At 38.9% G+C, this 15,596-nt stretch overlaps 5 protein-coding genes across 5 annotated transcripts; 2 read left to right on the forward strand and 3 right to left on the reverse strand.

Moving 5' to 3' along the window:
- Positions 1-321: 321 nt before the first annotated feature.
- On the reverse strand, positions 322-3,540 carry LOC105271242 (JIL-1 anchoring and stabilizing protein). The gene is made up of 5 exons (XM_011312653.1): positions 3,265-3,540; positions 2,962-3,032; positions 2,735-2,862; positions 2,482-2,636; positions 322-2,247 (listed from the first exon to the last, which is right to left on the reverse strand). Exons 1-5 carry the CDS (start codon positions 3,340-3,342, stop codon positions 1,363-1,365), a joined length of 1,317 nt encoding a protein of 438 aa, XP_011310955.1. The 5' UTR covers positions 3,343-3,540; the 3' UTR covers positions 322-1,362.
- Positions 3,541-3,828: 288 nt separating this feature from the next.
- On the reverse strand, positions 3,829-6,452 carry LOC105271241 (carboxypeptidase B). The gene is made up of 5 exons (XM_011312652.1): positions 6,104-6,452; positions 5,701-5,892; positions 4,873-5,006; positions 4,408-4,815; positions 3,829-4,316 (listed from the first exon to the last, which is right to left on the reverse strand). Exons 1-5 carry the CDS (start codon positions 6,396-6,398, stop codon positions 3,954-3,956), a joined length of 1,392 nt encoding a protein of 463 aa, XP_011310954.1. The 5' UTR covers positions 6,399-6,452; the 3' UTR covers positions 3,829-3,953.
- A 508-nt stretch (positions 6,453-6,960) lies between these two features.
- LOC105271240 (neither inactivation nor afterpotential A) lies at positions 6,961-9,263 on the forward strand. Its single transcript, XM_011312651.1, has 5 exons — positions 6,961-7,183; positions 7,307-7,511; positions 7,664-7,866; positions 7,924-8,066; positions 9,054-9,263. The coding sequence occupies exons 1-5, from the start codon at positions 7,130-7,132 to the stop codon at positions 9,187-9,189; spliced, it is 741 nt and encodes a 246-aa protein (XP_011310953.1). The 5' UTR covers positions 6,961-7,129; the 3' UTR covers positions 9,190-9,263.
- A 140-nt stretch (positions 9,264-9,403) lies between these two features.
- Positions 9,404-14,358, forward strand: LOC105271239 (uncharacterized). The gene is made up of 3 exons (XM_011312648.1): positions 9,404-11,237; positions 11,307-11,463; positions 11,574-14,358. The coding sequence occupies exons 1-3, from the start codon at positions 9,685-9,687 to the stop codon at positions 13,284-13,286; spliced, it is 3,423 nt and encodes a 1,140-aa protein (XP_011310950.1). The 5' UTR covers positions 9,404-9,684; the 3' UTR covers positions 13,287-14,358.
- LOC105271238 (cyclin-dependent kinase 2-interacting protein) lies at positions 14,348-15,395 on the reverse strand. The gene is made up of 4 exons (XM_011312647.1): positions 15,173-15,395; positions 14,888-15,105; positions 14,653-14,761; positions 14,348-14,587 (listed from the first exon to the last, which is right to left on the reverse strand). The coding sequence occupies exons 1-4, from the start codon at positions 15,195-15,197 to the stop codon at positions 14,391-14,393; spliced, it is 549 nt and encodes a 182-aa protein (XP_011310949.1). The 5' UTR covers positions 15,198-15,395; the 3' UTR covers positions 14,348-14,390.
- Positions 15,396-15,596: the final 201 nt, after the last annotated feature.

Consider the following 15,596-nt stretch of genomic DNA (forward strand, 5'->3'; position numbering starts at 1 on the left):
GAGGAGGTATTCACTGAAATAGAAAAATTCGAAATTTTTAAAAAAGTATCAGGAAAGCATGACAATTGAGGAGGTATTCACTGAAATTGAAAAATTCGAAATTTTTAAAAAAGTATCAGGGGAGCATGAGGATCGAGGAGGTATTCACTGAAATTGAAAAATTCGAAATTTTCAAAAAGTATCCGGGGAGCATGTGGTACCCCTATCTCTTGGAGTGAAGTACTACAATGCCGGTGGGGTCACTCAAACCCCCCGAACTGAGCCTCTACTTTCGTCAGTCCTCTTTGCCAACAACCGCCACAAAAACATCACTCGATAATATAAACTCCACAGTCTATTTATTACGAATGATCCTTACATTGTGAAGTTCAAACTAAAATAATTATCTCCTCTGGGAGTTACGGATTAAACATTACACACTGAAATTTCTTAAATTTTGGTTACCAAAAATATAATGCAATTTTTTATTTCTATCATTGTTCCAATGTTTTCTCGATATTCCTCACATTCCGTATTTTCAGCATCGACTACAAAATCGTTGCACAACGAAGAGATAAAATGTTTAGATTATCAGAATCTCAGGAAGATGCTGAAAATGAGATGAAAATGCCTTCAATAAATTTTTTCGTAGATCAGAATGACTCATTAAAATATCTCCACAAAAATACTGTCACCCTCCTGAGATACAAAGGTATTATCTCTTCGGCCCGAAAATTTCCGTTTGCAGTTCTAAAAGTACAAGAATATTAAGGCGATTCGTCACGATTATTCCATAATCGTTATTCTCACGTGAAACTGAAGTGTTTTAAGCATTGGAATCATTAACGCTCTTTTCACGAATTATTCATTAATTTTCTCCCGATCTCAAATCACCCAATTTTTCACATTAATCCGTAAAGAAATGATCTCATCACAACTGAATTCAAACAATTATCCACAAATCTTAAAATGAAACGAAATATTGAAATATCAAAATAAGAAAGAACAGCAGAAAATCCATAAAAGTTTAATGTTAAACGAAAATAAAACATTAAGAGCCACCGAATAATGAAAACAATGATCTCGATAAAATCCAAAACAATAATATAATTATCGACTAATTACGAAGACTTTTCTACTCTGTTCTGTCCACTTGCAATCCCTCAAAGTAAACTAAATCAAATATCCCCCGAAACTCTGAATTCAATGTACATCATCCATTAATAATAATAATAATAATACCGTGAAGAGCAATTGAATAATCAAATCACTAAAAATAATTCACTCATGATTTAGATTGTCTGTGAATTTATTAGTGCGACGATTTTCATTATCAAAAAATGAATGATCTGAATGTGAGGGACATGGAGTTAATGATAAATGTTACTTGGACGTTGCACTCGTCGTCGTCGACGTATCCTGGTCAGTATCCACCGTTGTGTCAGGAATTTGATCATTGGATGGATCGTCCCGTTGATTTTGAATTTCTGAGAGAGTCGGATCAATCATTAGAGTAAAAACAGCTTCCTCCTTCATGTGTTTAGTGGCTTCTTTGAAAAGTTCAACTTGATCTGAGAATGTCTGCCAGAAGGACTGAGATTCCGGAATTATGAAGAAAGTCTTGAATTTGTTGTAAATGTGCTCAGCCTTTTGTCGAATGAGTTCAGCTTTTTGTTTGAAAGATAACACTTGGTCCTCTGTGAGATTCCACTCGGCGACATTTCCGATGTATCTTCTTAATTTTTTCACTGTTTCCACAATGTGAGAATGCTTTTTGAGCATTACGGGCTCAATTGAGAGTCCCAGCATCTCGTCCATGGCCTCAAGACACTCCTCAGTATTGGCCCGGTCCAGTCCCAGATTTGATGTTATCTGGGCGTCCAGTTGGAGAAGTTGAATCTCCATTCTCAGCCATTTGAGCTTTGACTTCTGTTGACTTGGTGTTTCTTCTTTGGGGAAGGCTTTCTTCTCCTCTTTTTTATCGTTGTCGGGATTCCCTCGTTTTCTGGTGATCGAGGGCGTGGGAGGCACTTCCTGGGAATCGTCCATTTTGCTTCGCCCACGACCTCGTGCAAAATTCTCCATATCGAACTCGTCGGAGGACGAAAAATCAGCGAAACGCTTGGGCTTGATTTTTCGACCACTGCGACTTACAACTTCTTTGCTCGAGTCCTCGGTCACGGAATCGTTTGTCTCTGGTTTTGCGGTATCTGCTGCGTACCAACTCTTGGCGCGACCTCGTTTTTTCTTGGGCTCTGGTGAATCTTGCTGCGGAATTAAACAGACAGATTTCGTCATTTTCCTATTTTTTATTCAGACTCTCATTAATGTATGGAATAATCGCACAAGCTCGTTAAACTGTAGACAAGCTTGTCGGCAATTCCTATGAATAAATAACAATTTCTATTGGAAAAAAAACTCGAGTGTGACATTTCAACTCAAAAAAAAATGTCACAACCCAATTTTCCGTGTGGACACCTCCACAAGTACATATTATCTCACCGAGAGGATGGGGACAGCTAACGATTTCCTCTTCAGTTGTTTCTTCTTCTCGCCTTCGTCAATGACCAGTGGTCCAGTTTCCAAATCACTGTCCAGTCCCACAGCTGTTGGCACCTCCGAGGATGGCCTCGTCTCTTTCTCCGTCTCAACAGCTTCTACTTAAAAAAAAAATAATAACAACCAAAATTATTTTATTACCCTTCTCTTCTTCATTGAGAAACTCTCATCATTTTTCTCTCTGTGTCTCCCTTACCTTGATCGTTATTGAGCTCTCGTTCTAACTGCTGCAATCCCTCGTGAAATATTTTTCTCTTCAAGTGTTTACCGTATTTCTCTTTATTTTCCCCATAAAGAAACAATTCCTCGACTTTACAGACAGCCCTGGCAACCCAGAAAAAAAAACCCAAATAGACAATAACAAAATGACTCAATGTGAAATAAGATTTTCATGTTTCAATGAACACAAAATGGAGTACGTACGTTTCGCCAGTTCCATAGAAAAACACTTTGTATTTGGCATTTTTTGTGTTGGCGTCTGTGACTCCTTCGACCTGCACAAAAAAATTGGGGAGACGGTTTAATTCAGTTGTTCTGTTGATACGTGTCAATCAACCAATGACTTGAATAAAACAACGCATCGATTTTTTTACAACTCCATGAATAAAATTATCTGAATTCTCGTAAACAATTTAGGAATATATTTGGAGGGCTCTTTATACATGATTATGGGGGGCTCTTCAGATTTTTGTAGAAAAATTATTGAATGTTGAATGAATTACTCACTCTGGCTGGCCAAGGCGGATAACCTCGAACTTTAGCGAATACCTTATCCCCCGGCGAGTATTTTTTCAGTAGTTTCATCTCGTCTTCTCACTGAATTTTATGTCTGAAATGTCAGATTTTGTCAGTGATTCATGGATTATTTGCCGGTTGATTTTTCAGGTATTGCCTTGATTTGTTTGTGAGAGAGAGTAAAATAGTTAAACGAGTAAAAAAAAGCACTTGGGTTGACGAGGCAATGCCACCATTTCCATTTGCAGGCGTGAATAAACGTTTCTCTGAGGAGGGGAAAAAACATACGCGAGACGCGCGCGCAGCCGCCCCCTTGCGGATGTCATAATGGCCATTTGAAAAGGGCGGGAAAAGATAGCAAAATTCTGGCGCCATTCTTTCCGGCCAAATTTCAAGTCAATCCTTTTTTTTTCAACTATCAAAAATAATTGAAAATACTCTCTAAAAATCTCGAACAATCAAATGATTTATCAATTTTTATTCAACGTTTCTTCGCCTTGTTTGATATATACCAATGTTTAAAAAATAGCTGCAATAAAATATTGAACAAAATGATAACAAGCCATTATATTTATTTAATAAACAATATAATGGGGATAATTAGGAAGAGATAGGGTTTTAAATACTAAAGTAATCACGATTATTCAGATGTCTAATGGAATTAAAATACTGATGCAATTTTACAACTTGGTGCATGCCTCAGTGACAGTTAATACCGCAGCAAGTGCCTCTTTGGCCGTTGGTATAATGTAATTAGCTGGTAAAATGAAGCCGTGCTTGCCCTTGTCCCTGAGTTCGATGGTATATGCGTATTTGATCTTGAGGTAGGCCTTAGCCCAGTCATCAGCACCACCAGCTGCTGCATACAAGGTGGTTGCACTATTCCCCACTGTATAAATACTCCCAGATCCACCAGCTGATTTCATTGCTTGAGCTGATTGCTGACCCAATCTCTCGAGGTCAGCGTAATCAGGGGGAACTCGACGATCGTACCCCCAGGGATACAGGATGTACTGACCGTAGCTGTGGAATGTCAAATATCCCTGGAAGAATTAAAAAAAATAAAAACCAAATAAATTAATTAACAGGACTTTTATGAGAAAAATAGTGCAATTTTCATATTGTTGTAGTCACTTTGAAATCAGCTGCACTGGCATCGAAAAAATTCTTGATGGCGGCAGTTTCAGGCTCTGAGAATGGCCCAGTACCAGCAAAAATTTCTCTGCACGGTTGTTTGCTGGTACCCAGTCCACCCCAACGATACCCAAAATTTCTATTCAAATCCACGCCGATGCACACACCACCTTTTTCCGGACTACTTCTGTTCTTTCTCCAAAGTCTATCACCACGAAACGTGTACTCGTATCCATCGGGATTGACGACAGGCAGAACATAGTAATCAGCTTTTAGCTCGTCACTGTTCTCCACCAGGTAATTTATAATGTACGTGACGGAGGCAGGTGAAATCCATTCACGTGCATGAATGCCACCGTCGATCCAAATTGCCGGTACATTTGGCTCGCCCCTCGATATACGAAGGACCTGGTTGACAAAAAATTCATTATTGTCAGGTCATTGTTCGTCGGGGGAATCAATTACCTTCAGAGGTCTCCCCTCCACGGAATTACCGATTGACATTACAGAACAGATCTCCGGATAGGTCTCTGATAAATAATCGAGATAACCGTGGATATCCTCCAGGTGATGATAACTCGTCCACTCCATTCGATGACCTTTCGACACGCCATACTATTTTATCCCTTCATTCCTCCATTTTTTTATATTTATTAATAATTCATGCCGTATCTATTTAGCGTGGGGTAATTTGAATAAAGCACCTGAGAAGCTCACCCCTAAAATGCCACGGAGTTTTTCCACCACCTTTTCTAGATACTGAATAACCATTCGGACTAATGAAGGACGGACGCACATATGAATTACGTCTCAACTTCAATGTCTTCCACCATGTGTACCGAGCTAAAAAATAACTTTTGCTTTCCATTTTTTGAAGTGAATCAAATTTTTCGCTTATAAAAATTTTTACTGACAGTTGCAGAGGAAATCTAATGGATCATTTATGTGTTTATGATTATTTTCTCCATTCCATTTCGAATGATTGGATTAGAAAGAAATATAAAGCTAAAAAGTGAGAGATCATGTAGTGTATAACTGTTATGTTAATCAGTATTGTCGATTGAGTGTAGAAACTGGGTTGACTCAGTCAAATAAAATTCAAAGGTTGATAACCCCGATAGAATAATCTCGCCTTATCACTCGTCCTCTCTCAATAAACTATCGAGCCCAAAGCCATTCAAAATAATCCGCTTCACGTTGCAATAAAAATTGCGGTATGACCATGGAAATGGCAATGGAAATTTTTCCATGGCCTGTTTCAGTAGTAATTTTTCAATTTTTTTTTCTCCAAACCTTTGCGTCCAGCTAGTTCCTCCAGTGCTTCTTCATCCACTGGATTCTCTTGATCAATTGCTTGCTGCAGATCTGGTATAATTACATCGTACTTGACTTCGCGTTCGCGGAGGAAGCGCGAGACGCGGGGTATCATGTCAGGACGAACGAGGACATCGACCGCGGAGTCATTACCAGTCCATTTCGATACCTCTGTAATTAAAATGAAACAAAGAACAATGTGGAATTTTATGGGTAAGAAAATTCCTGTGGATTGTCATTTGAATTGCTAATCCCGGAATTATTTGGTCATAAATCGGTAGCTGCTTTCATCTTTCTCTTCGTCTTCCACGAGAAAAATTTTGAGCTTCAAAAAATCGGTAATAGAAAAATAATTCCAATAAAAAGAAAAATAAATAATTACCACCGGTTTCTTGCAAGTAATTAACAAAATCAACTTGCTCTCCCGCGACATTAACCCTCCAGAGTTGCGAGCCCTCGTAGGTGATCTTCTCCTCGGGTATCTCAACGGCTTTAACAATCACAGCATCGAGGGGTTCAACCTCGGTTTCAATCCGCAAATCGAGCTGTCTGGCCTCTTCTGATTCATTGAAAACCCTCCGGATGTCCCTGGAGTGGGATAAATCCAGTGAGGTGGAATCATTGACAAAAGCCAGCAAAATTGCCACGAAAGCGATCACCCGGTTCTGTCCGGTCATCTTCTCTGTTCACCTCGGTCTAATGTGGACACTGACCTTACGATCCACTCCGTCCTCTTTTATAAACCTTCACCCAGTGGGTAACGGTATCTTCGCCGTGGGCAAAACACCAAGTACCCCACCCTGGTGTCAAGTACCAATGGCAATCCACAATTTTCACCGTATTATTTCCAATTATTTGCCGTTGGTTTTCGCGAGTTGATAATAAAATATCGGAGATACACATGAACATTTACCAAAATAATAAATAATCATAAAAAAATATCCGCAGATATTATTTTATCATTCCCTCCACCTAAAAAGGGGCCCATAATTGTTGGTCGAAGACAATTAATTTATTCATAATAAAACGAGTTGTCCGAATAAATTGAAAACGCGATGGGTTTTTCATGTTCTGGAAAATTGTGGAGAATTTCAAGGAAATCTCAAATATCCGGAAAAATCACTGCAGGGTTTATGGAGAATATCGCATATGTACCCGAGGGGAGTTCATTGTCTAATCATTGGAGTGATTAGAGCTCAATGAGCGATTGAGGGGGTACGTCACGCCAGCCCTCGGACACTCGTTGACAGTGGAGTTGGCAGCGGCGTTGGCATTCAGTCGTACCGTCGACTGCAAGCGAATTAACACGCCGCGTATTCTTTTCACTGATTTTCCCAACTCGTGGAAGGGCTCAGGTTTATTCCGCATCCAACACGCGATTGAACCGCACAAGTTTCACTCTTCAAGAATGAAGTTCCTCGTAATATTCGTTATCGCTGTCGTTGGTCTCTACGAGGCCGAGGTAATTACACTCATGTTCAATTTTTAACTCATTAATTCAATTGAATTTGTCAATTTTTGGCGGATGCGCGGATTTTATAAAGGTATTGCACATTTTTTTCTTTTTTTTTATAAAAATTCATAGGCAACTCAATACAAAGTGACGGATCGAGTATTCTTGGATGTAATGATAGACGATCATCCAATTGGTAGAATAGTAATCGGATTATTTGGCGAGCAAGCACCGAAAACAGTGAAAAATTTCGTGTCTCTTGCTACTGAAGGGATCAGAGGAAGAACGTACGCTGGATCGAAATTTCATCGTGTCGTTAAAAAATTCATGATCCAAGGTACGTCGAGTTCAAGAATTATCCTTAAATCCCCGATAATCATCATCCTCATCACAATATTAGATTATCCTGATATTTCCCTACGATAATTTTCGAGTAATTCGCGCGTGTAATTGGCCCCAGATTTAATTTAAAAAAAAAACCGTTCAAAGGTGGAGATATTGATAAGGGCGATGGAAATGGATCGATCAGTATCTACGGAAAATACTTCGAGGATGAGGATAATGGTATACATCACGCTGGACCTGGTTTTGTATCTATGGCAAATGCTGGTAAAAATACAAATGGCTGTCAGTTTTTCATTACAACAGTCGCTACTCCGTGGCTAGATGGCCATCACACAGTTTTTGGAAAGGTAATCCTCCGAGAAAAATCAAGAAATAAAATATCGTCTTAAAAAATAATTTTTAAGGTCATAGAGGGTCAGGACGTTCTCTTCAAGATCGAACAGACTAAAACAGATGCTGAGGACTCTCCAATAGCTCCAGTGGTGATCCTGGAGAGTGGAAAAATCCCTACACCAGAGCCTTTCGACATCTCTGACGATCCATACGAGTACACCTCCTGAATATAAACCGATTCCCGATTTTATTTTCCCTGATTATTTTTAGACTAGTCCTCAGCTCGCATTGAAAAGTATTTTTCCCCCATTTTGCTTGAAATTTGCATTTAAATTGGACAACACAATAATTCCAGCCCTGAATCGCCCCGAATCGCCCCTAAAAAATTATTTAACACTTTTTTATCAGCACAATTTTAGTGATTAATATCCGAATTTACATTAATGGTGAATGAAGGGAACGAAAAATAATTCGTCACGTTGTCCTCATTGAATGCAAGAGTAATTGAACGAAACCAAAGGGAATTAGAACAATAAAAAAATAGTAATATTGAATGTCAAGGTGGTGTAGTGCGTATTGGCTTCGTAAACTGTTCGACCTACATATCTAATTCCTCCGGACAACGTCGGTCTTCATCCTAGCAAAATCGTCGATTACGTGACCACCAGTGATTCTTCCACTGTTGCATTTTGCTATGCAGTAAATCTTCACTGGGTTTTGATTCATAATAAACTGAAACATGACAGCTACACAGAGAGCATTGAAAACCCCTGGGTAACCAGTCCTGTTGGTAAATTGTGTGTCAAACGATTACTGAATTAGATCCAGTTTGTATCGGCTAGAACAACCGTAACTTATTCAATTTTTCCCATACGAGCTATTTGTAGAGTTGTAGTGTTATTTTTTATCTCTGTATTTTTTTATAATTCACTCAAGACTGGACGGTAGGAAAAATTTTGTTTTTTTCTAGTCTCTATTTTTCTGAGGTATGAATTTAATGTTTTAAATTGCTTATTGTAATATTTCATAGTTGTCATAATAAATTTATCACTTTCATGAAAATTTGAATTGAATTATCATTATTGTGGATGAATTGTTTAAATAATGATAATATTGATGGAATTTTGTGGTTTGCATATCGATATTCGCTTTTTACACACGTTTTTTTATTAATATTGATTTTTTTTTTCTTATTTGACAGTGTTTGGGGGTGGATTAGGGCGACGGCTATCCCGTTATCCTTCAGCTTCGCTATTCTCGCATTTTTTCAGTGGATGATCAAGCAATTGGACTTTGAAATCCCCAAAATTCCAGTTGATGTTAAAAAAACAGATTGAGGGAAGTCTCAATTTTTATTATTGTAACACTTGCATTTAAATAATCGTGGAGCCAAATAAATACTGATTTCTTACGTGAGGCAGTATCATTCGATTTAAAATTGAATTTTCAGGTATTCAAGAATTTTCATAAATCTCGACTTGAGTTCTACGATAAAAATTATCAAAATGAAGAATGAATATCCCGTTTTTACGGAGTAATTTTTTTTACCGCGGTTGATTTTCAAAAAAATTCTCAATTCGCCCGTGTAATTTTATCTAGATAACGAGATGCGAAGATGGCGCCTCCTCAAATGGCCAAGTTCAAGTCGATGAAATTCGTGTTTTCTGTTTGCACGAAAAACGTGCAGGTGTGTGATTTGATAAATGCCATAATTCCAAAAGTTCCCCAAGGACTCAGCCCATCCCAGAAGAGCCCCAAAAAATCATGCAGCGAATGTCATAAAGTCCGACTAAAACCGCGTGAATGATTAATCGTTGAAAAATTTCCCAAATATGGCGGAAATTGACAATCTCTCAGTGTTTACAAATCAAGGGATTGCCTGCAGTGGTGCAGACCTTCTTCAACAGGCATTCCAGGATGTGGTTGACGACGAAAAACGTGATAACGAGTTTGTGGCATTTTTCAAAGATGACGGAGGCCAGCATCAGACATTTCGTCTGACTCACGAGCAAGCTGCAGCTTTGGGGTTAACTTTTGAGGTCGACTCATTCAACGAAGAAAAATCCAGTGTGATAAGTCAACCACAGAGTGAGGAACACCTCAATGACATTCTTGAAGAGGAGTCACAAATCGATGACATCGAGTTTCCAGCGGACTCTGAATGGATTCAGGATCCTGGTGATTTTGAATACCATGACAATCCCATCGAGATTGAAGAAGAAAAATTTTCCCAGGTGATGAGTTATCGTGAGGAGGACATGCCAAATCGATCGGCGAGATCCCTCGTTCTCCAGAATCACCAGAATCTTAAGATGTTGAACAGAAGATTGACACAGAATATTCAGGAGACCCCAGGTGCTGTGCAGAGACCACCTGCACCCCTGACACAGTCACAATTCATGATGAAACCAGTACCAACTGTCCTGAAGACTGGCAAGACATTCAGATTAGTCTCCAATACAAATAAATCATTGATTTCGAATGCCTCTGGGTGGACATGTCCCTCGCAGAATTCAGTTATTATGAACTCCATCCAGAAAACTAGTGCGATGAATGGGAGCCATCAGGGATCCAGAAATGGAACAATAAATACTCAGATGGTGAATGGGGTAAATGGACAGCTTCGATTGCCTCCACTCGTAAAAACTGGACAGAATATCCACAATGTCCAGAATATCCAGAGACATCAGCAATTTTATTCAGTCAAAACTTCTGAGACTGTGAGAAATGTCACACCTCAGGGGATGAATGGAAAAACATCTAGATCACTAGTAAAATCTGTTCCAATCTCAACGCAAATTGTCAGGACGTCTGTTCTCCCAGAAAAAATAGCCACGAATTCCAAAGGAGGTAATTCCCAAGTTGTGTTCAAAACTACGACAACTCGTGTGAATACTCAGGATTTAAAGACTATTAATAATGTAAATGTTCGGCCTCAGAATCAGTTGTCAATTTTAAAGCCCCAGAAGACAGTGGTGACGAATGGAAATAAACCAAATGGAATTTCAGCTACGAAGATTATTAAGAAGATAACGATCAGTCCGCAGATCCCTAGCGGCGAGGGGGGAACGGTACAAAATAATAATTCGAATAATCTACAGGGGAATTTTATGAATAATGATACGAAGGCAGTGGTGATTAATGAGGCGAAGGGGTTAACGAAGGGTGAAATCACTGAACGACCGGTTCCTCCTTTGGTACCTTCGGTACCAGTGGAAGATAAATCTGCCAATGGTCTTGAGAATCCGATACAGATTGTACAACAGGGGCACACGTTTCATAGCAATCAAAAACTCACACAGACGCAGTTGAAGCAAATTGCTCAAGTGCTTCAACAACGGGGACAGCAGGAGTCCCCGGGGTCGAAGGAAAAAGTTGTTTACAGGTGTGTAGTGACGATCGAGAAATTTATTAGTGAATTTCAGGGAATTTTATCGATATTGTATTTTTTTAGAGTTGTTTTCCCCGAAGAGTTGGATTTGAGGATTAGAAATCCAGGGAATTTGCTGAAAACTGGGAGAGGCAAACGAGGGAGACCGAAAAAAGCGCCTGGAAGACATGTGGCTGCTGTCAAAGTGGGAATGACTGACGAGGAAAATGATGAGTTAAAGGTATAGCGGAGAATTCAAATGCCAAATTACCACAATTTCCTTACGATTTAAATTGAAAAATAAAATTCTGTATTTTTTACGATTGGATTGAAAATAAAAATTATTTCCAGGAGGATCGTAAAAAAGTAGTTGCTCGCACAAGATCGGGTCGTCTATCTCGACCGCCTCGTCACATGGTACGTGACTACAAACACCTCCACCCATTGGATTTTATGCAACCAGATCTCGACGACTCGGATGGTGGCTACAGTGACTACAACACCAACACAATAAATCCTCAAATTGAAGGTGAGGAGACCAAAGTGTTATTAACAGGCCTGGAGCTACCAAAACGCAAAGTTTCCACCCACTTCCGTTGCTCCACGTGTAACAAGATGTATCTCGGTCGAGCAAGACTGGCCAAGCATTTCGAGCTCTTCCCGGAGCACGGGAGTATCGAACTCCTACCCTCGTCGACATTAACGTCGAATGGATGTGCCGAGGAGCACAAGAAATCACCACCTCTCACCGTGGACTCTTTCAAACGAAAGGGCAAGAAGAGAGGGCCCTGGGCTTACGCCACACCAGAAGCCAAATCCGAAAGACGACAGACTAAACTTAGAGAGGCACTTTCTGTTTGTGACAGTGGAGAGATCTCAAAAATAGCTGCCAAACCAGTCCTCAATGCTCAATCACTATTTGACCTCATGGCGATAAAATCTGACAACAATGTGAAATTATTTCTCACCGAATTGAAAGTTTTTATGGAAAAAATACGAGAGCAGGCTGGAATTATGTTATCACCAGTAGTCGACGGAGACAAAGAGCAGAACCTCATTGAACTGAGGGATGAACTGTTGTGCGATGCTTTGGGACTTGTTCCAGGGCTCTACAGTGTCAATGATGATGTTTTCAAGAAACCAGAGCCTTACCACAATCTCGATATGGCAGTTCCCGAAGAGCCCCCCCTGAAGCTCCAAAAATTGCGAAACGACGAGGGAAAGGAGAATATCGAGGAGAGACTCTCCAGTGGGTTCTCAGAGAGCTCTGACCTCAGTGTCTCCGATTTTTTGACTGAACGAAAACAAGATCCCAATTGTCCTGAAGTCCTCACAGCATTGACATTAATGCCAAGAAATTCCAGTCCTGTAGCAGAGACTATTAAAAATAGTGTGTCAAAGCTGTTGATATCCAGTCCCCAAATTCAAAAACAGATTTCTGATAATCCTGGATTCCAGAAGGTGGATATTAATAGCTCCAAGAGCCCAACGTTCAAGAAAAATGAGGAAAATGGTCTTGATATTTTTGACCAGAAAGTGGAGTCCCAGGGATTCATAAAACTTGAGCCAATGCAACAGAATTTCATTAAACTGGAAAATAACACCGTGGGTACATTGGAAAATGACTTTGAGGATTTGGATGATGGTCAGAATTTTACCAAGGGCTTTCAAAAAATTATTTGCGACAAACCGGAGGGTTTGAATGGCGATAAATCCAACTGTAAAATTCCAGAGAGTTTGCCCATACTCCAGGACACTGTTCCAATTATGAATGCAAATTGTGATGCCAGTATTTTCGGTGGGACCGATAATCTGGATCCAATTGGCCATTTGGATTACAGTGCAGTTATGGATAAACACCTGATGATGGATGAAAAATTGGTGGAGCAATTGCATCTGGTAGATCAGTCCAACTTGGTAGACGAGTTGGTCTCTGAACGACTGAAGAATATCATCCCGGATAATATTTTGGAGAATAATTTGATGCCAAATACTACGAATTTAGACACCGAACTCGATTTTGAGGCGCTCAGTGAAGAATTCAATAGAAATACACGGAGTTGATTTAATTTTTCATTTCGATTTTACACGTGGGATATTGTGAGTGCACACTCCTGGGAGGTGATGCTTATCCTTCGATACCAAATTAATAATCATTAAGAGATGGCACAGATGTGCATGATTAAAATTAATGTAAATATTATTAGCATTTGGTTTGGTACTGTTCAGTACAATTCCTGCAGGTACTTCATCGAGAGCAATTATTGAGCGCGATATACACGGTTTATTTTTAAAGGGGCCTGACTTGCTACTTTTTAGTACACATTTTTATCCTGAAAAATAGCTGGAGTGAAACTATTAAAACTAGTCTTTGCCGTGTGCTGACGGGTTCGGAACAACCTGTATTTTTTCGATCTCTTAGTTTATTTTTCTTGGTCAATTGATTTTCGGATAAACTATTTGATAAATTACTTAATCAATTGAAATTAGAGAAATTTAAAATTTCATCATTGTAAATACTTGTACAGAGTTGGAAACGAATACTTAATAATATGTGTTGTAGCAGAGGATGATTAAATACAATAGAAAAAAAAACGGAAATTCCTCTCATAGAATTAATCATCCGTGAGATAAATGAGAAATTAATTTTGGGAAGATGGAAGGAGAACTTGTTACATTCAATAATTTTTCTGCTGATTTAATAGCACTAGAGAGTAATAAAATGTCATTGAGTCGTTAACAGTATCAATGATGAACATAAATCATAATGAATAAAAGTTTAATCCGTAGATGAATTGAAATGCAATTGAAACCAACATTCTATCTGCAAATACTGCATTTAATGTCTTGAAGTAAAAAGAAACTTAGAGATATTGTTGTGCGAAATTCTCGTTAGATAATAAAGTATTATCGAGAGTCAATACTATCAATAGAATTATTTTGATACGCGGAATATTCCATCCATAGAGAATTGAAGATTTCCTATTGGTCTGATGATAAAGGGGCGGATTATATAGGCGTAAGGGACGCTCAAATAGTAAACAAATGAGTATGAGAGATTGTACGTCGATATTGATATAATCTTATGTTACGTAAATGTGCAAATAAATCCTGAGAATAAAGTGTAATGTTTAAATTGTTGTTTTATTTTTCTCATGAGGAATTTTTTTATCTGTGTCCAGTTTCGATGAGTAATGACTCGAGACTCACGTTGAGATCGTGAGGTATCATTGGTTGATGCACCCATGCAGCAAGGTGCAGCATTTTCCAGGAGTCCTGATAATCATGAGCAACATTTTCCAGGATTTTTCGCTTCAAATCCGCCTCCTTCTTGTACACTTCGTAGATCAATTGAGCTATTTCCACTGGTGGATTGGAATGAATTTAATTGACTGTTTAATTTTCTGGGAATTGATTTATCCAGTCTTACCGAATCTCTCATTGCCCCACGTTTTGAATAATTTCTCTGGGCCTCTATGGAGAGACACTGCTGATGTCATTTGTTGAAATGAAAGTTTCAAATTCGATACCACTTGATCCTGCAAATGAATTTTTTTTTTCATTGCTGAGAATTGTGGAAATCAGAATTGATTTTTTCTCCGTGAATTCTTCTTAAGTGGAAATGAATTTCAGAAATCAATCCATTCATTACAAAAATTTTTTACCAATCGATCGACATCTTTTTCCAAAGTATCACACAATTCCTGAAGTCCCTCGGGAAAAGAGTCATCGAATTTCATGGCAGTGATCGATTTAAGAACATCAACCCCATGAATATGAATATTATTCCACTGTTGAATACTAGTATGTATTGTAGCTGTCAAGTCCTTGACAATTCTTTTGGCACCTGTCAGATTCTGATGAGGAGATGTCCTCGGTGAAGCTTCATAAATCATCAAAACCATCAATAACCCTTCAATCTCCATCAACAATAAATTAATGAAACTCACTAACAACCGGCGCAAAGTGTTCCATCACGTTTCCAATATCCTGGATCCCTGATCACCAGCTTTCACAGCTTTTATGTCCCGATAATTTGCACAATTATCCACGTAACGAGTACCGTATGTCGAAATAACAATATTCCGGAGCAATCGTAAACATAATGTTCCACCTAACCTCAAATGAGGTACCATGCGTTCAAATCGTTCGAATCATCCGCGATTTTCCCAATCCAATGCGAAACCTCGATGACATCTGCTTCCCCCACCCATCCTCATTATTTACGAAAAAATAAAAATAAAATAAAAACCAGTAATCCCGAGCCTGAAGAGGCATTTCCTCAATAAGAGAAATTTAATGGTTGCATCGGTGTATAATAAATTTATGAGGTAGAATTAAACTGACTACCTCAACTCCGGGTTATTCCCTTTC

This window comes from Fopius arisanus, unplaced genomic scaffold (genome assembly GCF_000806365.1).
Source record: "Fopius arisanus strain USDA-PBARC FA_bdor unplaced genomic scaffold, ASM80636v1 scaffold00105, whole genome shotgun sequence".
NCBI classification, from domain to species: Eukaryota; Metazoa; Arthropoda; class Insecta; order Hymenoptera; family Braconidae; genus Fopius; species Fopius arisanus.